This window comes from Aquila chrysaetos, chromosome 16 (genome assembly GCF_900496995.4).
Source record: "Aquila chrysaetos chrysaetos chromosome 16, bAquChr1.4, whole genome shotgun sequence".
NCBI lineage: Eukaryota > Metazoa > Chordata > Aves > Accipitriformes > Accipitridae > Aquila > Aquila chrysaetos.
This window is the reverse complement of record NC_044019.1, coordinates 1,669,799-1,696,137: the sequence shown is the minus strand read 5'-3', so window position 1 is coordinate 1,696,137 and position 26,339 is coordinate 1,669,799. Positions and strand designations below refer to the sequence as shown.

The window sequence follows — 26,339 nt, the reverse complement described above, 5'->3', positions numbered from 1 at the left end:
CGCCGTCGGGAGCCGTCGGGGGCCCCGCGGGAGCGGGCGGCGCGTCCCCGTCCCCGCGCTCTGACGCGCGCTCCCGGCGCGGCGGGCGCGCCCCCGCCGCTATAACTGGCGTGCATGGAGTCGGGGCCGGCGCAGAGGAGCGGGCGGGCGATGGGAGACGCCGCTCCGGCGGGATAGAGGGGCGGAGACGGGGGCACCCCCGGGGCCCGGCCCGCCCGGGGCTCGCCGCGGGCCCGCACAGATGCTAGTGCACAGCTACCCGGGCATGGTGAGTGCGGGCCGGGGCGCGGGCGGGGCCGGGCCGGGGCGGTTGGGGGGGGTGGGGGGGGGCCGGGTGGGGGGGGTGGGTAGGGGGGCCGGGGGTCCGCTCCCCGCCTCACCGCCGCCCGTCTCCCGCCGCCGCAGGACCGCGCCGAGGGGCTGCCCGGGGCGCCGGCCGGGGCCCGCCTGCCGCAGCTGCCCGCTCTCAACCAGGCGCCCTACGGCTCGGCCCCGCCGCTCTGCCACACGCCCGCCGCCGACTTCCAGCCGCCCTACTTCCCCCCGCCGTACCCGCAGCCGCCGCTGCCCTACCCGCAGGGCCAGGAGCCCGCTTACCCGCACCTGGGGGACCCGTACGCGGCTCTCAGCCCCCTGCACCAGCACCAGCAGCCCGCCTGGCCCCCGCAGCGCGGCCGGCAGGACGACGCGGGGCTGCTCTCGCAGACCCACCGCGCCCTGGGGCTCGACCCCCGCCGCGAATACTCCGCCGTGCCCCGCCTGCTCCACGGGCTGCCCGACGGCGGACACGGCCTCGCCGACGGCCCGCTGGGCCTCCACGGCCTCGGCCACCACGGCATCGAGGACATCCAGGTACCGGGGGACGGGGGGAGGCCGGGGAGGGTGCCCGGGGACGGGGACACACACACACACACACACACGACAAGGGAGCGGCACGGGGGGGGACCCATCCCGCCGCCTCTGCGCCCCGGGCCGAGGCGAGGGCGTCGCGGCCGGGCCGGGTCGGGCCCCGCGGTCTCCGTGTACCCCCGGGCAAGGAGGGCCGCCGGACCGGGAACCCCGTTACCCGGGCTCGTCCGTGCCCGAGCGATCCCTCCCGGCCGGCGGCAGCGGGTCGACGGGGCCCCGGCCGCGCTGTCTGTCCCCCACGCCCCGAGGGGCCGGTGCCCGTCCCCACCGGGAGCTGACGGCTCTTGCTTCGGTGCTTTCAGGCCGTGGACGACGGCGGGATGAACCTGCTCGATCAGTCCGTGATCAAGAAAGGTAAGAGCGCGGCGGCACCGCGGGACGCGGCACCGGGCCGGGCTCCGCACCCCGCTCCTGCCCTCGGGGCTCCCCCGCGTCGGGTTTCCCCACACACACCGCGACAGCCGCCCCGCGGGGCCGCTCCCCTCCCGTCGGGAAGGGCTCGCTGCCGTCCCCGGCGAGGCTGAAAACGAAAGCGGCGGGTCCCGGCGGGCCACCGCGTCCGTCCGCCCGCCGGCCCGCTGGGCTCCCTCGGGCGGTACCGGCGCCGCCGCTCCTTCCCGGTACCGGGGACCGAGGGGCCCGGGACAGGCGGACCCGGCTATCGGGGAGCCCCGGGGGCCCACCCCGCCGGCTGCCGCGGACGGTTTGCGTGGGAAGCCCCGGGGCTGCCCCGGCGGGGCTCGGCGGCAGCTTCCACCGCTCCCGGTCCCGCCGCCCCGGGCCGGAGCCCTGAGCCCGGCGGCGGGGGAGGCAGCCCGGGCCGCGCACCGCCTCGGGCGGGGAAAGCGCTGGGCCACGGCGGAGCGGGCCCGCTCGGCGGGGCTCGTACCGGGGAGTGGGGGGGGGGAAGAACGCGTTTAACGGGGGCGAGGAGATGGCGCGGCCGTAGGAACCGGGGCATCCCGGGGCCATCCCGCAGACCCCCGGGCAGCCGCAGCCGCCGGTCGCCCCCCGCCTCGGCAGCAAGCCGGGCCCGCGGGGACTCCCCGTCTGCGGCTCCAGAAACGGGGCTTTGCCCCGGGGAGCGGCGGGGAGGCCACAGCCGTTCCCTCCCGGGGCCGGAGCGGGGAAGCGGGGCTGCGGGCAGGGGCCCCGCACGGCCCCCGGGGTCCCCCGCCGCCTCTCCTAATTCAACCGCCGATTCTCCCCCACCTGCTAAACAGCTCCTCCGCTTCCAAACAAATCCCCGTGGTTAGAACAGCTTAACTCCGTAAAATATTTTTCGAATAAAAAACTTTACCGGGGCATTGACGGGAGCGGGGGGGGACAGGACGTGAGCCGATCGTGCGGCCGCTCGGGGCGATAACGCCGGTGCTATATTCAAGCGCTGCTCTTGGCTTCTCCCCGCGATTATTTTTTTTTTAAACAAAAATATGCCCATGGAAAGGACGTGTTTAGCTGCTGCTCCGCGGTACGGTCGGGCAAACGAGACCGCAGCCGTCCGTGCGGGCTCGCCGGGGGGTGAAGGCGGGCCGGGCCGGGCCGGAGCCCGCAGCCCAGCGGGGTGCGGGGTTGTTGGGTGAAACGCCGAGAACCCCAGGGGCGGAGGGGGGGGGCTGGCTCCGGCCGGCCCGGGCCCGGGCAAAACGCCGCTAAAACCGGGAGATTTTAGGTCGTCGGCTGCTTTCGGGGCTGCAGCGAGCTCCGGTGCCGGCCCCGGTCCCGGCTCGGGGGACGTTTCCCGGCGGCCCGGCAGCAGCCGAAGCCCCGGTAACTGCCCAGCTCCGGCAATTCGGGAAAAATATCCCGATGGTGCGGCTCTTCCCCTGCCGCCATAGGCGGTGGCGGTCGTTACACGGGGGGGGGAGCAGCGTTCACGGTGCGTTACAGCCCCCTTTTCCATGAAAATTGTCATTCTAAGAACACAGCTTTATTACACGCGGCATTTCAGTGGAGCATTAATGAGCGTAATTATTTTAGCTTTAATTAGAACACGAGAGGCGTTTCATTAAATATCCTTGCATGAGAAATGGTTGCAACAAGCTGCGGGATGCGTGTGCGCTCTGGCTGGGCAGGAGCTCCGGCCGCGCCTTCGCTGTTCGCTGTGTGCCAGCAGCACTCGAGGTACCTTCACAAACCCCTCTGCAGCCAGAATATTTGTCTGGAAGTTCGGCTGAAGTTACGGTGGTTTGGTTGGGGTGGGGTTTTTTTTGTTTTGCGTTTTTTAAAAAAATTTTTTTCCTCCTTTTTTTTTTCAAAACGCGCCATTACTTAGAAATTTTCGTCTCCCGTCGGGAGGATTTGTTGTTGTTTAGTGCCAGATTTGTGCCCGGAGATCCTCTAGTCTCTCCTTCGGGGAAAAAAATAAAAGAAAGAAAAGCAAAAAAGAAAAGAACCCTGGCTGAAAAACGGGGCCTGTGGACGCAGGTCGCCTGCGCCTACGGCCCCTTGCTCTTCCCACTCCGGTTCTCTTGTTTTTTTCCCTCCTGTCTTTGGAATAAAGACGCCAAGTACGTTTTGGGGAATCACCGGCTTTGCCCGCAGCCGTGAGGGCGATGCGCTGCCCGGGTGGCCCCGTCTCCGCTCGGCAGCTCGAAGCCCCGAGTTTGCTGGAGCAGCTGAGAAATCGATAAATCCAAAGCAAAGTGCGTGTTGGGGGGGGGGGGGGGGGACACACGGACGAGGGCGGCGCCCCCCCCCCCCCCCCAAAGCGGCCACCAGTGACCTCGGCACCGGCCGGGACGGAGGCGCGGGGAGGGGGGGTCTTGCACCGGGGGCCGCCCGGGACCGCGGTTCCCTCCCGGGGCAGAGGCGGCGGTTGCACCGCGGGGCCGCATCCTGCACCGGTGCCGGGGGCTCGGAGCGGGCTTCGGCGGCCTCCCGGTCCCCGTTCGCCCGTATTTCGATGGCCGCGCTCGCCCTTCTCTGCGGGGCGGCCCTGGAAGAGATGTCCCGAAAGGGGCGAGTTCGGCTCAAAAGCAAGCTGGGGAATTATGGAAGCTGTAGCCGGGCTGGGGTGGGGGGGGTCCCGGATCCCCGGACCGGGTCCCGGGCGGCAGCCGGGAGCGGTGGTCGATGCCATGCGGGTCCCCGAGTAACCGGGCGGTTTGCCCCGCGTCGGGGGAAGAACTGGGCGCTGGGGCTGTCCTCCGCTCGAACCGGGCGAATTAGTTACTGTGCAGTCTGCTTTATTTAATTTTTTGAAAACATCTGTAATATGGGGTCGTTCTGACTTCGCTGGTTCTGTCTGCTTTGAGCACGACGGGGGGGAGAGGTGAGCCCGAGGCGAAGCCCCGGACCCCGCGGCCGGAACGAATTACACCCTAGGAAAAAAAAAAAAAAAAAAAAAAAAAAATTAAAATTTCAGAGACAAATCCCGAGCGCTTTCCAGGCAGGCAGTGAAGTCGAGGGGGTGTGCAGCTGGACAGCGGGGGTTTCTCGGGGTGCCTCTCTCCGTGGGGAGTGAGGGTAAACGTTAAAAAGCGCAGTTTTGTCATAAATCGCGCCGAGATCTCAAATACCGCACCGGGGGTGATTAATCCTTGAATTCCTCACGGTATGGCCCTCGGACAGAAACCTGATATAAATCTGTGCATGTGAAAACAGATAAATCTCTCCTTAATTAGTTGCCGAGATACTGTTGTCCTGCTTCAACAAAATATTAATCACCTGCCCCAAATCCCTAAAGCCACCTTTTAACTCCTGTACTTGGAGGAGCTTTTAATTCAAGCCAAGCGCAGGGACCCCCAGTCAAAAATAGCACGAAACGGGGAGGGGGGGGGGGAGCGCCCGCAGCCCCCGGCGGTGCCCCCCGCAGCCTGTCACCTCCCGCATCCCCGGGGGGGGCCCGGGGCCCGTCCCCATCGCAGGGGCTGTAATTGCAGATGTGTCCCGTCCCCCCCCGCATGAACGGGCCCCCGCAGCCCCGTGCCCGAGTAACCCCGGCTGCGGGTTTGCTTTTCCCCCCTTTTCTTCTTAAATAAACTTTAACGGTTTTAGCATTACGGGGGGGGGGGGGGCGGCCCCTGAGTCCCCGTCCCGCAGCCCCGGCGGGGGCTGAGCGGCTCCCGCAAGGCGGGCGAGGAGCGGGGGGGAGCCGGGTCCCACCGGCGGGGACAGCACCGGGAGGCAAATTCGGGCTGAAAACAGGCGTTCAGAGCTCAATTTCCACCGTGGCTGTCGGGACTGGCTCCGGTTCGTTATTCCCGGGGGCGGCCCTCAGGCTGGAGGAGCAGCCGCCGGGCGATGCGAGGGTCCCGGGGGGGGGGGGGAACAGAAGCGGGGGGGGGGGTCCGGTTCGGCTGCAGGGATGGTGTGTGTGATGGAGGTAGAGCTGGGATTTCACTTGTGAATAGCACTGAGAAACGGAGGATGAGCTTCCCCCCATACTGACGTGATAGATAGGGGATATATTTAGTTTGGGAATTTAATGGATAAAATCTTGGATTGGGCAGCAGAGCTTTTAGGAATATCTTTTATATTCATGTTTGTTCCTTCTCCCTCTTTTTCAAAAGTATTTCAGAAATGGGTTTCTGTGCCTTTTTTTTTTTTTTGGTTGTTGTTGTTTTATTTGTTCGGTGGTTTTTTTTTTTTTCTTTTTCCTCCCAAGCATTTATATAAGACCAGGAAGATATTTGGCTTGAGAACAGTAAAATTAATTCCGAAAAAGTTTAGTCAAGGGCTTTGGCTGCTTTAGGCTACAGCAGCTACAGGCATTTTCTGCCCTGTTCACCTGCTGCCCTGGTGTTTGGATGCCCGGGACAGCTACTCACATCTGGACCTGGAACCCCCCAGACAAACGGCTGGAGACCCACCGAGCAGCCGTTGCTCCTGCTGCGGGTTCTTCCCTCGGCTGGGCAAGGAGAGTGTGATTTTCTGTTTATGAAATCAAGCACTATGCCGTTGCACTCGGTAGCAAAAAATCCTGCAGCTTGGTCGTAAAATAAGGAGGGGTTTTACTGCTTTGACATCCTTTCAGGATCAGTGGAAAGCTTCTGATAGAGCCTTTTTATTACAAAGAAAAAAATACAAATCTCTTTCCCTGGCACCCAGAACGTGGGGGTGCAGGCTGGGGTGCAGGAGCAGCCGGGGGTCCTGCCGGCGGTGGGCCGGGGTGAGACGGGGCCCTGAGAGCAGCGGGAGCGGCAAGAACCGCAGGGGCCTGCACACCCCGCTCGCGGGCAAGCGTTTTGGCTACAGCATTTTACAAGCCGGAGTACAGACGGAGCAGGGTGTACCCAGTGTGGGCTCATGCTGGCACCCAGGCGTGCATGGCACATGGGTGCTGGATGGCTGGTGGGGACTGAACTCCCCTGGCTTCGCATTGAGGCAGCAGGATTTGGCCGCTGTGCTCTCCCGCGTGTTTGTGACTTGCTTAAATTTCCATCCGAGGCTTTTCAGCTGCTCCCGAGTGGCAGTGCTAGCGTTTCTGCTCAGGAATGTGGACCTGTTTGGCTGGATGCTGGACAGACGGATGGAAAGCTGTGCCTCAGAGTGCTCCGAGCCCACTTTTAGAAATATTGCAAGAAGTAGCTGTCACTACTAAAGAATGCAGCAGAGGAGGGAGATTAAGACCGAGATCCTTAGATCCACTCGCCACCGCACGCGAGCTCCAGGTTTTGAAGCAAAATCTTCCCCGTGGGCTTCGCGTGCGGGACTGCCGGTGGGACCGGGGTGCTGGCGTGGCGGCAGCGGTGCCATTTCTCCTTTGTTTCAGCGCAGAGAGGGATTGAGCTGTAAGAAATGCCGCATGAAGCCAGATGTGGCAGAAAAAAAATCCTGAAAGAATGGTAGATTAGATAAACATCATTTCCTGTGACGGGCAAGGTAATAAATGAGGTCATCCTGTAAAACACCCGGGGCTGCGAAGACACGTCTTTTATAAGACTGTCCACAGACGTGGGCGGAGGTGCTTGGACTCCAGTCAGCTGCAGGGTGCTGAGCTCGGCTGGCAGAGCCCTCCCGGCTTTCGGCAGCTTTATCTGCTGCGGTAGTTTGCCTGAGTGGGAAAAGGGGCTCACCTGGGACAAGCCGGGTCTTGACTGGAGGCTTTGCTGCCTTAGTGCTGCTCACAAAGGCTTTAAAGTTTAGACAAGCCCTCGCACACACCACGAGATACAGCGTTCATCAAAACACAGTCACACCTCCCGATCCGGGCGCTTCTCCCTCACGCACACATGCGTGCGCGGCAGGAACACCTACTAATCAAACAGTGAAACTTAAAAGAAAGTTTTTACTCTGAACTGCATCCAGATCACCATTCCTCCATTAAAATTATATTTTTAATGTCCTATAATTGCACCAGGATAAAACCAGGTGTGTGTTCATGTGAGATAACACACGCGGGTACCGGTGAAGGCGCTGGGCTTTGTCTCAACCTCCCTGGTGCCTCCCAGGCATGTGTTATCTCCAAGTTTCATGTACCTTGTCATGACTTACTGTTTAATTAGATGTTTTTAAATGAATTTTTTTCTTTGTTAGAAGTAAAAAGCAGTTCTTAAAGGGTAGGTTCAGAAAAGCCAGCTTGGGTTGCTTTTTGGCATGTGGCTTGTGAGTCAAACCAACAGCCCTTCTCCTCCAGGAGATGGACCCCAGGTGAGGCTTCTCCATGGGACAGCACCGAGCGAGGCACCGTGGACACGCTGGCCTGGCTCCAGAGCACCTCTTCCTCCATTTCTGGGGCTGTGAGATGCTTTTGCAGCTTGGTGGCTTGACCAGTGCTCAGCGGCCGCAGACCCTGCTCGTTGGGCAGGCAGGGCTGCAGCCGTCCGTGCTCCTGGGCAAAAGCGTCACCGGGGCTGGCTGTCCCCAGCCACCCCATGTGCTCCTTCCGTAATTTGAAGAACTGTGTAAAGGCATGAAAACTTTTGGGGAAGAGCACAGCACGTGCTCCCACCCTCCTGGGCAGCAGGTCGCTGCCACGCCACAGCCCCAGCTCCCACAGGGGCTGCTTCGCCCACCAGTGGGTTGGCAGGGGGGCCAGCAGGAGCAGCCTCAGCCAGGTGACATACACCCCATGGTGTTCGTCCCCACGAAGGAGGTGGCATCAAGATCTTAATTTTGTAGACAGTGCCACGCAATAGGCACGTGCCTCCCCGGGGTCCCACGGGGCACCCACCCACAGCAGCGCAGACCTGGGTAAGACCCATGGGGACCTGTTCGTGTGCCTCCAGCCTAGGGACGTGCCCAGCGGCACACCAAATCTGCTGTAGAGCAGAGGTAAACGTAGACCATTCCTCCCTGTTTAGTAATATTCCAAGATACATGATTTCAGAAAAAAAAATGTTTGCAATCTGTCTTAATTATTTGAAGAGCCTAAACAAGGTTCTCTGAAGTCCTAGACTAGCACCCTAACCACTAAGCTATCCCACCCTTTCCTGTGTGATCCTAGGGAATTACTCATTCTTGCTGTCCTTCCATTTGTTTGTTTATTTTAATTCTTAATGGAAGAACTAATTAGCAAATGTGGATATAATGCTTGGAGCTGCTGCATGCTCAGCTCTCATCTCCATGCCCTGTCCCAGACCCAGCTCTGCCATGTCTAGGTGTCATCTTTGGTTTGGAGAGAATTTAAGTGTTGTGGCTTGGTGGAAAAGAGCAGAGAAGCACAAAGGAGTGAGAAGGAATTGCTAGAATTGAACCCAAGCTACCCATTGCAGTTAGATGTCCCGGAACACAGCACGCCTGCAGCTCAGGAGCGAGGGGCTCTGGAGCGGGACAAGGGGGGCTGCAAGCAGGTTCACCTTTGCAGCCTAAAAAGCCATCACAGCTTCTGCGGTGCGTGCTTGGGATTCCAGCCAGGCCGAGTCTCCCCACCCTCTATCTCAGGCATTTATCTGGCATCAGTCACCCAACTGCCGAGGCGCCAGGGAGCGAGGGATCGGGTCAGGCCCTATTCCCTCCGGACTGGTTGGACAGGTCCCAGGGAGCAAGCGGTGTCCCCAGCAAGGTGGCTGCGTGGGGACGGTGCGTCCCCAGGGCTCCCGGGGAGCCCCGAGATGGCCCCATGCGCCAGGGAAAGCGGGGCCGCAGTCCTGGGGCTGGGGAGGTGGGAGCGGAGGATGTGACCAAGGGTATTCAGGTTTGCTCCAAGCACAAGATCCAGGTTAGCCAGAGATGGGGGCAGTCACTGAAGAAACATCATCAGAGGGTTTGTAGACGCTGCACCGCAGTCACCCGTGTGCAGATGTGCCCCATCCCGCACAGCTGGCTGGTTTCTCCTTATGCTGTTTCTGTGGCTGGTCGGAGATGTTTTCCCCATAGGAAGATGTGGACCTTGCTCCTTCCCCGTGGCTTCTCTCTGGCACCAGGGCAGGTCCCGTGCCGCTGCAGAGGCGTTTCCCGGTGTGTGCCCTGGCAGGGGCACGGCGCTGGCCGGGCTGTGACACGTCTGCTTTGCTGGATGTCCCGCCAATACTTGGGCGTTAGAAACCCAGGGCGTCTTCTGAGCAAGGAAAAGTAAAAGTGTTTTCACTGTGATAGTGGGCAAGCAGTACGTCTCCCCGGAGCGATCCCCGGGCGAGCCGGTGGCTCCAGAACGGCAGGTGAACCGACAGATTTACATTGCTGCGGTCTGAGGCTCAGATCGAAACCCTCCCGCATGCTCTGCGGATTGGCAGCAAGTTCCATATGAAGAGAAGTATTTTTCTATTATTATTCATGTCTAATCTTTGCTGAAGGGTCTTTTGCCCTTCAATAATCTAAATACATTTTAACAAATTGATAGCAACATTACCGTGGCTTACATGGGATCCGCCGCCGTTCGCAAAAGACACTGCATCTTTGTTCTCCCTTTTTAGATTATGTAGATCCAAGCCACACAAATTCAGGCGCTTCTATAGGGAATACAGGGAAAACCTCTCAAGCATGTTACTGTAAAATGGATTATACTGTTTAAACACATAAAGATCCCGTAGACTGGTTGCCAAAATGTAATGGGAGTTTGTGCTGCTAAATGAATAAACCTGTGATGGTTAACACTACAGGGCAGAGCCGTGGAGCGTGTGCGGGTCTGGGAGCGCTTGCTGCCGCACGGCACAGCTGAACCAGGCTGGGGATGACATTGGATGAGAAACTTTCCTTGGCGTCAGCACGGAGCAACGCAGATTTCCAGTTCCTTTGGCTTAAATCCTTGGGCTCTCCAGCCTCCCGTTTCAGTTTCTTGCCTTGCCGACACCTGCGTGTTTTGTGCTGTGAAACACACATATTCTATACAAGCAGAGGCAGAGCTACATAGGTCCATCGAGAGCAATTAGTAATTGAACTGAAATTTAATTAGTTGTTATTTTTCTAATGTAAATATGAAGGGGCTTAGCTGCAGATTCAGAAAAAAATAATTTTGAATCAGGGGGAGTGAAATAATCTGGATTACCGCACTAAACTGACTTTTGAAATGAAGTTGCAGAGGTACAAGTGAGAAGGGCAGCCTCAGGGGAGGGGACGGGGGCACTGCTCTATCTGAGCAGCTCATTCCATGAGTAGCAAAACCCCATGCAGTAAATAGCTGCAAATACACTTGGACGTTCAAAAACAGAATCCAAATCCTTTTTCATTCATTTCCTGCAAAGGTTCGAGCACTTGGATGTCACTCGTTAGGGGGACATTTTAATCATTAATATTTGCTGCTTTCCAGCGGGGTGTTCCTGAGGTTACTGTTCAGGCTGCTACATCAGAGGCTCCCCAGGCAGCACGGCCCAATCCGTTAAATGAAGTACAGCAGGGAAATGCGTGGGAACTCACAACAAATTGTTTGTGAGCAGTTTCCAAAAAATTCACAAAATATTCTAAGCAAGTGGCACATTTGAGGCCGAGTCATTCCTAAATGTTAAAGGAGGGAAACGCATTAGCTGAAATTATTAATTGCAAACCGCTTACTAATCCCCTTCCCAGTCCTGAAGGAGCACAGGGTGCTTTTGCAGAGATCTGAGTAAATTTTGTTATTACATTGATTGGCCATTCCTATCAAGACACAATGTACTAAGCAGGTACCGTCCTTAACGGAGATGTTGTATCTGCTGGTCTCGGGGAGGCTGAACCTTCCTGCCCCATCGATCCGTCCCAAAGCTCCCCAGGAGACACCTGCAGTGATACACGGCGGGTACTTTGCTGGGTAAAAGAGAGGCACAGAAAGAAAAATGCAATTAATATCACATGGCACCTTAACATTTAGCTTGTAACCTAATGTATTGATTTGCATGGGAAACCAAATGTTAAGTATGGGAACTTTGCATAGGCATGGGACCTCTCCTGATTAGCTTTCTCATGGGAATAGTGTGAGGCTGCCGAGTTGTATCCCTGCTCCCTCTCTTCTTCCGAGGGTCCGAGATCCATTTCCCTATCGGGACTCAGCAATCTGGAAAGCCCAGAGATAAAAACAAGATTCTTTCCATCCTTCCATTTGAAAAGGCCTTTGAGCCGATTACAGCGTTTCCTAGAGAGGCTCTTTGACATGGGGACTTGGTTCAGGTTGTGCATTCAAGATAAAGAAAATACCTGTATAAACCCCTCTGGGAAGAAAGGATAATTACAGACTGTGGGTTTGAAATATAGCTGATGGCACTGACCTCCTTCCCTGGCCCATCAATAAATACCTCTCTGCTGAAACACCAGGAAATTGAAGCAGCTGAACTCTGCAGCACCTCCTCAGTGAAAAAGGGCTTTTAAAGGGATGGTAGGAGCAGTTGCCTCTGGCTCACACCCACATGCAGATACTTCTTTATATATGTATCTCTGTCTTATAATTTACATCAGAGACATTCAAACGAAGGTTAGATTAGTTCACTGAAAGCTCTTCCTGAAAGACAGCAGTAATCCCTTCCCTTGCTGGAGCACCTTTCATCAGGGGCTACGCACAAACATCCATCAGCCGGAGCTTCCCACCGCTGCCTGCCCAGAGCGGGACAGAGCCGCAGGAAAACCCCATCTACTGCAGGGAACAAAACCCAGGGGGGGCTCGGGGCTCTCGTCGCCAGACCTGCAATAGCACAGAAGCAAAACTTCAGCAGCTGCAGTGACGAGCGGCCGAAATAGGTTTGCACAGTGCAGGTGTCTCCTTGCAGGGCAGCACGACTCAGGCCTCCCGCAGCCTTTTTTTGGGCTGCTCTGGACCTACAGTGATGCCCCATGCAGCCAAGCTGACCGGTGCATGGCCCTGGAGAGGGACCGGGGGGCTGAGATGCTTTTGGGGTGGCTGGAGACAGCACTGTGCCTGAAGATGGGAGATTGCTTTGTCCCAGGTAGTCTCCTACAAGGATTAACTGATACCCCTTTAAAATGCAATCTAAGCTGTAGCACACTCCCACTTTTGAAAGAGATGTTGCAACAAAAGCTCCAATATCCAGGGATTCGGTGCTGCTGAGGAGGAGGGTTTACCTGTAACGTATCTAAGGAGAGAAGAAAACAGACTTGTAAGACGGGCAGCGATTTGCATGTTCCCTCTGGACTTGTTTTTCCCCTCGCAGCACCCCGAGCTCCAGCTGGAAATGGAACTGAACAAATAACACCACGATAAGCAATTCAATTTCCAAGTACCACAAATTTTCCTGCTTACAAATCATTTTGCAAGCAGGTAGCGCATTTCTCATATGGAAATGAGTCAGTACTTTGTCTTTTTCTTTTTGTAGGTAAAGTCTCTTTTCCCTTCAAACCAAAAGTTGATGGTGTGCAGTCAGCCCCCGAGCACGGGCAGCTGCTCCCGGCAGCACCCACACGCAGAGCGTAAGCCCGGGCTGCAGACATGCCTTTTGCACTGAATATTTGCAGGTAAAAGTGGCTGTTTCCAGGAATCATAGTGGTCATTTCAGACACAAATGTTTGTGAACACAGGCAAGGAAGGAGAGGGAGTGCAGGAGCTTGGGGATGCAGCATCGTCACCCTGGACCACACAACAGGAGAGGATTGATGAAGAAGCAGAGGCGTAGGGCTGCAGATCCGTCCAGGCTGAAACTCGTTGGGGAAAAGCAGGAAATTCTCCAAGGCTTTCTAGCTCCCTGGGTAAAAGCCTTTGAAGAATGGGTTTCTTTTGCTCCTTCTTCTTTGTATCTGGAACTTAAAAGCCGAGGGACCCACCTCTGCAAACCAGAACAAAAGTGTCAGAAAATTGATGCTTTATGTTGGGACACCTTGAAGGCACAAGGCTCCTTACTCCATCCACTGGATTCACAACTGAGCGATCATCAGTTCAGTGGTGTTTCTCTTCTTTCACTCTGATGCCTGGTATCTCCTGAAAAGCCCTCACAGAAACAAAGCCGTGGCATCCCATCATACTTGCAGCGTCACTGGAGGTATCAGGACCTCACATTCATGGGGATCGCCTTTCCATGCCTGTCTGCCTCTCCAAGGAGCATTACCATGTCCTGTCCTTAGACACTGGACCAACTCCTTCTGGCTACATTTACCCCCTGGGGACTTCTCACCTGGAGAAATCTTTCATCCGGGGATCACTTGGCAAGTTTTAATTGAGTACCACAGCATCCCACCCAGGTAGATATTATCTCCATTTTATTGATGGGGACAGTCAAGCCCAAACTGGGGAGGTGACCTGCCCAGTGTCATAGAACAATTCCCCAGCAGAGCAGGGAGCCAGCTGCAGCCCTCCCAGCCTGTGGGCTCCCCGCTATCCCCGGGCTGCTGGCTGCGCAGGACATGGGGAGACAACGGCACGCAGGCAGGGTGCTCTCCAGCTCAGGGAAGTCAAGGGAGGAAGGCTTTGGTGTTATTGGAAACCAGGACCCGCTTGGAAATCACTCACTCTCTCGGAATCAGGGGTTTTCATGCCACAGAGCAAATGGAGTTGTGCGAGTTTTGCCATCTGACAGTTACACCCAAGGTATGTTTAAAAGACAAAGTAGATCCGACTCAGCAGAAAAAAAAGGCATCTCTGATGGGAGATCACAAGCATCGCGGGTTCAAAGGGAAGACGAAGCCGCATGTACCTGCTGCGTAGCACCAGGACAGGCGGCTCGTATGGGAGTTTGTGTCACTCTGCACTGCTGCTCAATGCACTCGCAAAACGTATAATGTATTGCAAGTGGTACCTGCCCTGCAACATTAAAGGAGGCAGCGAGATGCTGAGCCTCATGGAAACGCTTCCTGTGACATTATACAGAAGAAATGAGGACAGCTTCCCTCCCCACCTTCAGGAAGACATCGTATGCCTATTAGTGACATGCTGCTGTTCTCAACAGCTAACTTCAAAATACAGGAGCATCATGAGACAAGACAATGCAATGACAAATGTTTCACCGCATTAAAAAAAGTCTGGAGTTATAAAAGCAGAGGCCATACTTAATCAGTTTTCTATAGCTGTTGCCCAAGTGTTAGGAAGTGCTGTAAAGCCCAGCTTGCTTATAAAAGCATTCCCACAGACCAGAAGTGCATGCATTCAGATCATGCCCAGATGCCTGATCTTTGGTAAATCATTTAACTTGTTCTGTGCCTCGATTTTCCCCAGCTGCAATAATGATCCAGCTCACACAGGCACTGGGAGCGAGTTAATGACTTAAGGGGCTGGTCCTGTACCAGCACTGGGCTGAGGATTAGCAACATGTGAAGCTCTTTGAGGTCTGTCAGCATAACCTTATTTCAAAATCAGTTTTCCCTTTCAAATCGGATCCCTTCAACACTCGTACTGCACAGCCCCGCAGTGCTTACCTGCATCTAGCTCTGCTGCTCCCAAGCCCAGCGGTAGCATCCCCAGGACCGGAGGCTCACCAGGGCAAAATGCTTCACTGGGGCTTTAGTTTGTGAAATCCGCAGCCAAGCTTACCTCTGCATGAGGAGCTGAGTATCAGCCACACCAGTCAAGACCTTTTGGATTTGCTGAATTAGAAGTAGCAGGATTAATCTGAACTAAGCAACCCTCCCACAGGGGAAAAAAAACCTCTCAGGAGCACCTGGCAGCTAAAGGAAAGGGCAAAAAAACTTTAGGGGGACAAAGTGAAGCAACCAAGCCTCAATGACCGAGGGGTTTCAGGGAGCAGACTAAGATTTTTTTTTTTTCCCCCATGTAGACGCACCTACATTCTCTCCAGTAACTCACCCTGCTGGGACCGTGCCCAGGGCTTTGGTCCCTCTCCCACCAGCCCCAGCTCCCTGGGCGACACTAACCCACTTGGCAGCTCATTTTCTCAAAAGTCCCCCACACTCACAGCATTTCTTGCTTGAGAACAAGTCTGCCAGAAGCACAGCATGGATGTTCAGCCTCTTGCTCCCCCAGACTCAGCTGTGTCTTTGCCAGGAGGGTCCTGATCAGAGGCCACCAGCACCCGTGGGGCTGGCTGCAGCTCCCAGCTTTTGGGAACAGCCTTTCCCCAGCACTGCTGCAGGCTCCCCAGCTCACCCTCCATTCACCCATCTATCACACAGCTTGCAGAGCTCACACAGGGCCAGTTAGGAAATAACGAGGAAATAATAATAAGAGCAGAGAGCAAAGATGGGCGTAAGAGGAAAAAAGACCTCACGCTCCCCGGTTTTCTGAGCAGTTGCTAAAAGCCTAATGCCCCCTTCCTCCCCTTTCTTTAGCTGAATCAACCCAAACGCAGCGTCACAGAGAGAAATGCAGCTTGTGTCCTGCCCTTTACAGCTTCCTGGGGTGGGGTGACCCAGCTGAGCCCTGTCCCACTCAGGCAGGGCCTGGAGGGAGGGGGCCAAGCACCTGGGCACCCGGCCGTTGGGGTACCAGCATCTAACCCTTTCTTCATCAGCCTATGTAATGCGTCGGTCCATCACTGTATGAACGAGCATCTCTGGGGTGTTTCTGCTGAAAACTCTGTCCTTCACGGTCATGAGTGGGAGCTGAGCTTGCCCACGTCCCTGCCACGGTGATGAGCAGGGCGAGAGCCGGCTCACTGAGCAAAAGGCAATGTCTTGCCCCCATGCCAAGGACAGGTATCTGCTATGGCCAAACCCAGGAAACCTCAGAAGGGGTGACCAGTGCAGTGACACCGGTGTGACATTTTTATTCCCAGCTGCAAAGCGCCGCATGGGGCTCAGGTCCGTGCCTTGGCCGTCCGCTCCTCCGCTCGGGCACGGTGGCACCGAATGCCTCCCACTCGCATTGTGGCTGTTCAGCACCCGGTGCCCAGAAACCTCGTTGTGAAAACCCCCGTCTCTGCCCCGTAGCTCGGATGAACCCTCGGCACGAAGCTGTGCGAAGCAGCACATAGCGCTTCCCGGCGGGGCCGGGCACCTGCATGCACCCGTCTTGGTTTGGAAGGGTCCCGCGGCTCCTGCCCGCGGCGGCAGCGGACGCAGGGGGTCGGCGTGCTCGCGCGCCGGGGCGTTGGGCTGTTGGCTGCGTGCCGTGCCGACCCACAATGGTCTCATGCTTCCTTCTTGTCTGCAGGCTGGCTCAGGTGCTCCGATCACCTGCTGCTTGCGGGAACAGGAAAGCAGCAACTGAAGATCGAGGGGGACTTTTGGTTTACTCAGATGACAAGAGACAATTTTGGTTCCCCAAAAGCCAAGGAAACAAAGCTGTCAGGCTTTAATGGTAGCTTGTCTCCTTCCTGCAGCATGTTTATGGGCAAACAAGCTGCAGATCAGACCAGGCAAACAGCAGCAGGTGAGGCCAAATAACAATAATTAATGATTAATGGCGAATGTGGCTATGTTTATTCTTGTTGTATTGAGGCAACGTTGTCTAATGGATGAAGCACTGTTACAGGACTCAAGAGACCGGCTCAGCTTCCAGCGCTGCCGCTAACCTCTGCGTGATGCTGGGCCAGCCACCCGTTCTGTTTCTCCCTTCGCACTCTGTGTGCCCCGCTGCTGAGGGTACAAGCTCCCCGCGACGCGGGCGGCCCCGTCCCATGCCTGCACGTGCCGAATGTGACGGGGCTCTGGCCTCGGCTGAGGCCTCGAGGCGGAAGAGCGATGCCAATATTCAAGTTTTGTTACGGGCGCCCGGTGCCTGCATGGTTTGCTTGTGGCACGCAGCAGGGCTGACCTGACTGCTCTGGGCATTAACGTTCGCAGCGGTAGGCTCTGGGTTACAGCTTTCAAGGGGATTTATTTCTGACAGTAGCATCATCCCTAAAAACACTAGTACGTGTTTCGAAAGTGTTGTGGTGTCTCCATGCTGTGCATCGGCATCCATCCGTGCCTTCCCACCGCCCTGCCCTGTCCCTCCCTGCACGCTGCCGGTGTGTGCGGGGCTGTATCGGACCGATCTCCAGCCCAGTTTCCCGTAGGCTCCGGTGTTAACTCACGCTGGTGCCAGCTGGGTTTGCCTCCTCCCGAGATGCCGTGTTTCATGGAGCTGTGTGGTGAGGCACGATTCCCCTCTCTCCTGCATGGCTGTTCAGTCCCTCGTGTGTCCCCAGCCACGCATGCGGCTTGAATGCACGCCACCGCATGATTTCAGGCATGCACAAATAAGCAAGTATATAAATTACGCAGAGCTCTTCAAGGACAGACAAAGGCTATGATACTACAAGCAACACTTGCTCTCCAGGGGTGTCTGGTTTGGGGGTGGCCCTTGCTGCAGCAGAACCCACATCCGCTGGGTACCTGGCCCCGAAGTGACACGCACCTTGGCAGCAATGCATGGATATTTGTAAAACATGCTCTGACTTTTTATTTTAAGGGTGTCCCCTAGAGACAAATATAACCTGTTCTGGGACTGTGGAAGAAAGCTTTGAAGTTGCTGCTTCCTGGAAATAGCTCTGGTTTCCTACGTCTCATGGTGATGTTCCCATATTTATTCTTCCCTGAACATCCCTCAACCAGCTACAGTCGTGGCAAACACCAACACCGCAGCTGCCGACTCCAGCCTGGCACCAGTGCATCTTGCCCTTCAGTCCCCTGACTTTGTACAAGTTTCATGCTGAGAGGAAACTTAATGTACCTTAGCTCCTTTCCATTAATCTTTTAGTCTTAAAACATTAGCCATTTTTATGTAACATGTGCTACTTTTTTATTGCCACACTAACAAGTTGTTGAGCTGTATTTACAATATGCTGATTGTAAGCGCCCCCTAATAGGTCCAGTCTATGTACCCTCCCCAATTAATTTTCGGGTTTTCTGTTTCATTTTGGGCATGTGTATTTCCTTTATAAAACCTGCATCTCGCCCTGGTATTCGTTGCTGCGTTACTTGCAGGAACCATCTGAATGTAACTTGTGGAATGGTCATTACTGAGGAACCACAAAGAATGCCAGGGCTGAAATGATCTGGAGCGATGGCATTTGCAGTCCTCTTTGGATTCTTTCAAAACCTGCTTTTTTCCAGGGTTAAATTGGTTATTAATTTCAGAACATAAAAGCCAAAGAGATTTGGCACAAGTTTCAGCCACAGTTTTAACCTATAAACCTTTATTGCGTCTAAGAACATTTCTTACTGGAATGACGTATGGGAAAACCGTGCCCATTTCACCCTGGTTGTGATGCCATGGGCCCGATGCGATGCTGAAGTCCCCATTGCCTGTCTAACCTCTTGTGTTAACTGACTTTTGCCCATTAAGTGAAAGGAAGTCTGTGCTGGATTAATTGGGTTTGATCTCCTCAAGCTTCCTTCAAGCCAGGGATGATGAAAGTTTAGGGCTGCGGCTTGTTGTGGGGCTAATCCCAAAGCTGAAGTCAAAGAAACTCTTTCCACTGGTTCCTGTGGACCCATACTGGCAAACGCAGCTCTCGGCCACCCCAGCATCCCCTGGGTTTTATGCAGGGTATGAAGGTGGTGGCTCAGCCCTGCTGATCCTGTCCGGCGGGACGCAGCCGTGCGCCTGGGCAGAGCTGGGCTGCAGCTGCAGTCCCGTCCCAAAGCCAGGAGAGGAATGGCACCCGGAGCAGCGCGATGAGCCGGTGCTTCGCCCTGCCACCCCACCTCCACAGAATGCCCAGAGCAGACAGGGAGGGGAAGCTGGTCACAGGTCCAGACAGCGATGCTGCGGACAGTCCTTAGCCTTCCCGGAGACCAGCCCAAAACCTTGGGTTTAATTACAGTAGAGCTGGGAGGCGTGGGAAAGCAGGCGAGAGCAGAGTCCAGGCCTCTTCCATTCTTTTTTTCTTTATTTAGTTTAGTTTCGTCACCCCACCTCTCTTCTTTTATTGAGGAAAATAAGGAACTAACTGATATCCCAGCCAGCCATGCTGATGTCTGCAGACGGCAGTGCACGGGTGCTGGGGGCTAGAAAGCTCCAGGAGAGTCACCGAGCAGCATCCCTGGCTCCGGAGTCTCTCAGCCATGGTCTCCTCTTCTCTCTCCCTTCCTTGTCTCCCAGTGCCCATCCCCTCGAAGGCCAACGGCACCACCATTTCCACCCTGTCAATGAACAAAGATGGCCTGATCGGAGGGGTGACGAATCCCAACGAGGTCTTCTGCTCCGTGCCTGGCCGCCTCTCTCTTCTCAGCTCCACTTCCAAGTACAAGGTGACCGTCGGGGAGGTGCAGAGGCGGCTCTCGCCCCCCGAGTGTCTCAACGCCTCTCTCCTCGGAGGAGTCCTCCGCAGGTAAGCTGCTCCTAAGAGCCCTGGGACAGCCCAAGGACACAGGGCTGTGCTGCGTGCTGAAATGCAGGGGGTAATGCCGAAGCAAGCGTTGTCTTCAGCACCAGCTCTTACCTCTCAGATTAATGGAGACGAGAAATTCTGGTGTGTGGTATATTGGGGAATAGCATTTTTGTTGCTTTTTCTTCTTTCCTTTCAAACCTAAAAGCTTAAACTGGGATTAGTTATAGTTATTTTAACATTAATTATAATTTTTTTCCTCTCCGTGTTTTCTCTTTTCAGAGCAAAATCAAAAAACGGGGGTCGGTGTTTAAGGGAAAGGTTAGAGAAAATTGGACTAAATCTACCTGCGGGAAGGCGCAAAGCTGCCAACGTCACCCTGCTGACATCCCTCGTGGAAGGTAAGACTCACTCTGCACTCCTGCGGAGGATGGGAGGGCCGAAACTTCAATACCCTTCATTTGCAGCTTTCCACAAACGAGAACACTTAAAACCAAGTATGCAGTGGTCACCACCAACTGAGACTGGAAATATCCCCGTGTAAGCCTCCATGCTGATTCAATCTTCGGAAACTCAGACATTTCTGTAGACCAGTCATAGCCCATGGGGAAAAGGCATCCACAGCCTGAATGGGGCTGCGAGCTTCCTTTTGGCTATAGCTAAACGTACCGTTCATTTCTGTGAGCTAGTTCTAATAACGCTTAGTCAGGTTCACAGAAACCAAATACAACAAAGCTCGAATAAAGCTGCCAAGTACTTAGCAGCTGTTCTGTAGCACTGTGGGCAAGCTTAGGACACAACTCAGGTGCTGCCGACCAGGCAGCATCGACCTGTTCTGTCGAGGCTCCATCACCGCGCTCAGGTCCATGTCCTGTCTCCTGTGCGAAGGCGATGCCCCGTATCTGAGTCCTGCCCTTCTCCCCCGGGACAGCAGGGGACAAGCGAGATGTCGAGGAGATGCGGCACAGCTCTGAGGTCTTGCAGGTGGAGGTAAAGTTTGTAGTAGCAGTCCTCGGAGCGTGGCATTAAGGGCTAAGCTATGGAAAATGTGCTGCGGGCAGCACAGCCTTGGCAGGCAGCGTGCGACGTGCCCTGACGTGTGAGGTGCCCCTGCTTAAAGCTGCTTGTTTATTTGCTCCCCTCCTACTTTTTGCACTATGGAAATGATGATGTTGCCACCGCATCTTGGGAGAAAAGGACACGGGACGCAAACAAATGCAATGACAGCTCCGACTCCCTTCGAGCTTTGGAATCCATTGTGTTTGCACCCAGCGTGTTGGAGGCAGCTGCCTGCAGTTTCTGAATAGAAAATCATCTCCATTGTTGCCAGCAAATTAAATGACCCGCTTCATTAGGCGGAGGTTGTTACTGAGGGCAGTTGGTTCGTGCTGAATGAAAGGCTGATTTCCATTAAAAGAAAAGAAAGAAAAGAATGAAAGAAAGAAAGGAAGGAAGAAATGTACATTTTGATTTCAGGTGGCTGCTGATGTTTCAGTTACTGCTTACCAGCTCATAGTAAATAAAAGAGCGGTGCCATGTGTGCTTGATGGATATAATTTGCTCCTGCACATAAGTGTTATGGTACTGGGAGATGTTTCACCCAGAGGAAGGTGCTATTGCATTGTCATTACTCAGCATGCAGAAACTGGCTTGTGCCCCTATGCCCCAGGCATTCCCTTTCTTGGACATTTGCTGTCTTGGTTTAATTTGTTTTCTCCCCTCTGCCTTCCCAATATCTGTTCCTTTAAAAAAACCACTGGGTTTTTTTCTGAGTGCTAATGATATACTTTTTCTTATACTGACCCACAGCCATTCGTACAGATGGGGGGAATGGGTACTGGGGAACCCAGGGAGCACTACAAGGGCTGCAGGTAGAAACACAGCTTTCTTTGGGAGCCTTTGCCACGTACACCGAGCACTTGCCCGCTCCTGGGCACCTGCTCCGTGAGAGTAGCTCCAGCACGGACCCCAGGGAACAGCAGGGCTATAGTTCAACTCCAGAAACATCCTTAAGCTCTCAGAAAGAGGTGTGCATTCAGACAGGCTCCTGCAGCCCCTATGCCTGCTGTGTCCTCCTGCCCCACGAGTGCTCTCCTACCCTGGGCTCTGGCTTGGTGTAGATTTAACACCACTTTCAGAAGCTGGACTGCCTTGTCCCCTCTGCTGAAACCTAATTCTAAGCCAGAATCCAAACTGCCTTTAAAACATTCAGCTGTGTAGCCACTCACACACATTCATGGAGGAAATAAATCCTGGCTCCAGCCTTGGCTCCCACCGTGAGGTCACACAGCCCTTTTTTATTCTCACAACAACTGTTTTTCAGCAGCTATTCCTTTCTGATTGCTTTTTAACATACAACCAACTGCAGTTCTGATTCTCTAGGTTTACCTTATTTGCTCCTTCTTTGGAGGAGGAGATGAAGTGGAAAGTATTATCGTTGTATGGGAAGCACAGACACTTTGACCGTAACATGGCTTCACAGACTGAGCTCCGGGAGCTGGGAAGACTGTGATGGGATCTAGGTTAATGCTATTAGGATGGATGGCCTAATACGTATGAGCAGCAGGGGGGCAAGTCAAATTAGCTCTGCCTGCCCGACCAGGATTTCGGGTGTTGGGCATGATCAATTGCCATCAGCTCTGATTATTTCCACGGGGACGCCTGGAGATGGATCAATTCCATCAATGGGTGGGCATTTCCACGGGGTGATGGATACGCTGCCTGCGCGTCCAGCCCGAGGGCCCCTGCTCACTGCGGGAGGATGTAAACCCCTTCCTTCTGCCCGTTTCTCACATCCCCATTTTGTCTAGCGGTCACAGGGCTAAGGTCACTTTTTCACCCTCCAGCCCCTGTTTAAATCTCTGCTCATTTTGGGGAGGCCAAGCAGGAAATTTTGGAAGAAGTAGGGAGAGAAAGATGCAGCAAGGGAAATGCCCAAGTGGCCCAAGCCACATCAGTGAGATGGCTGAAGTTGCTACAGAAAGTGCTCCCCTTCCACGCAGGCGTTGACACAGCTTGTTCATCTGTCCTGCTCGTAGGTGAAGCCGTTCACCTGGCTCGCGATTTTGGGTACGTGTGTGAAACGGAGTTCCCAGCCAAGGCAGCGGCAGAGTACCTGTGCCGACAGCACTCCGACCCAACGGAGCTCCACACCAGGAAAAACATGCTGCTGGCTACCAAGTGAGTACAGATGGCAACGAGCCACCGCTGCGTTAGGTACCCGCAGCCTGGAAGGGCAGCGTTAGCCCCAAAAGCTTACTCTTCTGTGGGGAAGAGATGGCCTCATAGGCTGCACGCAGATCTGAAAGATGTGCGGCAAGGTGAATAATTGGCATGGATGGAAGGGCTTGCTCCTACACGGGAGAGGTTAACCTCACCCCGGGGAGCGTTTTGGCACTGCCACATGTGCCCCTTCAAAGAGCAGCAGCAGCCGCACCAGCTCCGACTCTGCACCCAGGGCTTTTCCCCAGGCTGGAGCCAAAAACTCCTGGAGGGGACAGAGCTGCTCGGGCAGGGAGCAGGAAAAATGACCCCAAACACACCTACGTCCCTGCAGCTTTCCAACAGCATTTATAGTAACACAAACCTCTCCCTTTCAGGCAAATTTGTAAAGAGTTTGCAGACTTGATAGCCCAGGATCGCTCGCCGCTGGGGAACAGCCGCCCCTCACTCATCTTAGAGCCTGGTGTCCAGAGCTGTTTGACTCATTTCAGCTTGATAACCCACGGCTTTGGGGGCCCAGCCATCTGCGCAGCGCTCACAGCCTTCCAGAACTACCTGGTAGAGTCCCTTAAGGGGCTGGATAAAATGTTCATGAACAGCACAGGGAACGGGCACACGGCCGGAGACTCCAAAGCGTCAGAAAAAGAAGTGAAGCATCGGAAATAACGTGCTGTCTCCCTCCCTCTCCCTGGTGGGAGCTTTCCCCAGTCGCGATAGATAGCACTGGGGGGGAAAGATGATCCAGTGCACTGTTTCTGTACTGCTACATTTGAACTTGGGATGAAACTCGTAAAGCAAACAAAGAAAAGACAAAAAAGATTTAAAGAATTTAAGAAGAAAACAACTCTAATGGACGTAATGAGATTGAGAAAATAAGCCAGGTTGATGGCTTCTAGTTTTTGCCCTTTTTTTTTTTTTTTTTTTTTTTTAAATCGTGGATGCAGGAAGCCAAGTCATGTGCAATTTTATTTTGTTTTGTTCTTTAAAAACCCATAGTGAAATCCTGACGTGCTCCAGGAATTTGTTCCAGCTGAAAAACTGAGAAGAAAGAGCAAAAGCCTCATCAATGCAGGAACCAGAGGCATGAGCAGCAGAGGGCAGGGAGTTGGATCGCTGGCTGTACCTGGATTTATCAGCTGGTTTTGACAGGCAAATACACAGGAAACCTTCCTATTTCCCCACCTACAGCCCAGTCCTAAAGCCAAGCCAAGAGAAAATTGCCAGCAGAACTGCTTTGGATTTAAAGCAGTTTCAGACTTTGTTTACAGTTTTCAAACTGAGACTTAAGGCAGATTTTCCCCCAGGCTGAGGAGCCCTGAGCCGTACCATGAGGGGAGGAACAAACCGCACACCCGATGGTTCCCAGGGCAGGAACCGATCGAGGAGAGCCTTCCCAACTGCCACGGTCATAGCTGGGGATAAAGCAGGTTAAGTTAAACCCAGGACTAATTAAAACTCCACAACCTACAGATAACAGCACACAAGTTTCTAAAATTAATAATAATTAATAAAGCACAAGGAGCAGAACTTGAACCAGGCCAAACTGAACTGTTCTAAATCTGTATATATTTATTTATGTGTAATTAAAATCTGAAAGTTTTAAAATGTCCAGTGCAAGTTATTTATATCAAATTGAGTTGGGTTTTTTTTGCTTTGCCTTTTTTTTTTGTTGTTGTTTTGGGTTTTGTTTTTTTTTTTTTTGAAAGATGAAAGTCTTTGGATTTTCTGCCATTAGAAATGGGAATGAAGTTTTGGATACACAAAACTGTAGCATGGACAAGATAGGCTGTGATGATAATGACTATAGAAGTTCTGCAGGATTTTGTACTTGCTGTTGTTTCTCTTAATGCTGCAATAGATGTACAACACCCACACCACAATGTCATTCTCATTATCTTAATAAACCTCTTTTTATTTGAAGAAAGCACTTCCATCGTCTTTGTGAACAAGGATCCTTCTGCCTCTGTAGTTGTATCTTGAAATATTATCCAGATTTAAGAAACAGTATCCTCCAGTTTCATGCCTGACATTTGACTGATCTGTGCAGTCACAAATAGAGAGCTCAGAGAATGACAGGAGCTGGCGTTAATGCCCTGATCTCGCAAGCCATCGCAGCCAAGCCGGCCGGCGCCTCTGGTGATGAATAGTGAAATGATGTGTTTGCAGATGTTTCAGAACTGCTCAGGACAGTCAAATCTAAACCTGTCTGTGAAGAGCTGCAGAAGGACCTCATGGTATCAAGACAATGAGTGATAAATTAGCAGATAAAGTAACCCTACTAATCTATATGCAATGACGCTCTCCAAATTAGCTGCTATGTTTATGGCGTTATTATGGATAGAGCTCTAGAACTAGCCACCCCGTGCTCACAAGAGCTTAGAAATAAACAAAGTGATGGGAACTGTTAAAAAAGGATTAACAAACCAGAAAACAGATCATGCTGCGTGACATACGTGTTCTTGCATGATATTGCTCTATCTTGAATGCCACTTGCAGATCTGGCCAGCCCAACTGGTAAAGCCATGGAGAAAAGCAGTCACGGAGATCTGAGGTGGGAACTGACTTCTCTGTGAGGAAAGACCAAGGGATTAGAGCTGCACCACTTGTAAAGGACATGAGCAGTATATGGGAGAGGTGTGGAAAACAACAGTATAAAAGAATACAAACAGGGAAAGATGACACTAAAACTAGAGGCAGAACAGCAAATGAAGTAGTCAGGAAGCTGGTTTAAATAAATGAACAGCAGACAAGTGAGAAGCTGTGGGATTTCATGGAAGCAGATGTGCAAATGGCTTTTGACACAATGGAAGTGGGGTGATTTTAGAGAGCATGTGTGCAGTCTTCCCTACACATCCATTGCTCATCACAGCTAGAGACTGGGCAGATGGACATGGGTCTGAGTCATTACAGCACTTGTTATATTGGACCTCTCTCAGAGTTGTACCCACCAGTTTTCTCTGGAGGTTGCAGACTAGGCTGATGATAATGGAGAAGTAACCAAACTGTCCCAAAAGGGACCACAGGAGGTTAGAAATACAAACCCTTCTCCCTTTCAGAAAAGTGTGAAACATTTTATGTACTAATATAGTTTGTGGGGATGGCTCAGAGTCAGAAACTTGCATCTAAATACTCCCTTCAAAAGCTTAGGGATGCATTTAAATTGGGAATCAGATTGGAAACGTCCCTTGGTATGAAGTTTGTGAAAGGAAACACCTAAATGACGAGCTCTGCAGGTCTGGTTTTGCTCTTGGACCTTCCCAGAGGAAGAGCCAGGGAGCAGAATGGAAATACTGCAGACACATTGGAGGCTTGTTTACACTTCAAAGCTATTTTGGATAATGCAGGGTGTGAGCCAAAAGCACAAAAACTATTCCTATTTAAAATTATTCCAAAATAGGAGTGCCCTGTTCTGCATCAGCATAATCCATGTTTAAAATGGATTATGGTAAAGGAGAGTAAGGTGCTTTTGTGCTACAATACAGGTTTCCCCACATGGAGTTATTTAGGATAACTATCCTGAAATAATTCAATTTGTAGACATGCTCTGGTGCATGGTATCAGAGAAGAGCAAACTACACTCTGATACATGATGAAAGTATATGTGTGCACACTGTAATATACAGGCCTGAAATATAATTTCATAATGTAATCATATTATGAAAACCTGTCTTGGTTAGGGCACTCTTTGAATATCAAGGAATTCTTAGATATAGCAGCAATGAGCAATAGAGACAAAGAATCAGGATATGCCTACAGTAATTA

The 26,339-nt window shown here is 53.5% G+C and overlaps 1 protein-coding gene across 3 annotated transcripts; it reads left to right on the top strand.

The window, feature by feature from the left end:
• On the top strand, positions 1 to 24,519 carry TFAP2E (transcription factor AP-2 epsilon). 3 transcript variants are annotated; one of them, XM_030038835.2, is made up of 8 exons: positions 1 to 268; positions 475 to 852; positions 1,212 to 1,263; positions 16,253 to 16,471; positions 19,130 to 19,358; positions 19,638 to 19,756; positions 22,394 to 22,535; positions 22,955 to 24,519. In XM_030038835.2, the coding sequence occupies exons 1-8, from the start codon at positions 242 to 244 to the stop codon at positions 23,241 to 23,243; spliced, it is 1,455 nt and encodes a 484-aa protein (XP_029894695.1). In that variant the 5' UTR covers positions 1 to 241; the 3' UTR covers positions 23,244 to 24,519. The 3 variants fall into 3 exon arrangements, with proteins under 3 accessions (XP_029894695.1, XP_029894693.1, XP_029894696.1); XM_030038833.2 differs by having other exon boundaries at positions 10 to 268; positions 406 to 852; positions 22,955 to 24,517; XM_030038836.2 differs by lacking the exon at positions 16,253 to 16,471 and having other exon boundaries at positions 16 to 268; positions 406 to 852; positions 22,955 to 24,516.
• Positions 24,520 to 26,339: the final 1,820 nt, after the last annotated feature.

What these genes read in the sequence shown, in the direction of transcription:
- TFAP2E (XM_030038833.2), top strand. Translation starts at nt 242, where the DNA reads ATGCTAGTGCACAGCTACCCGGGCATG. An exon ending in TGCACAGCTACCCGGGCATG is followed by an intron (nt 269 to 405) that starts GTGAGTGCGGGC and finishes CCGCCGCCGCAG; the next exon opens with GACCGCGCCGAGGGGCTGCC. An exon ending in GACCAGGCAAACAGCAGCAG is followed by an intron (nt 16,472 to 19,129) that starts GTGAGGCCAAAT and finishes CTTGTCTCCCAG; the next exon opens with TGCCCATCCCCTCGAAGGCC.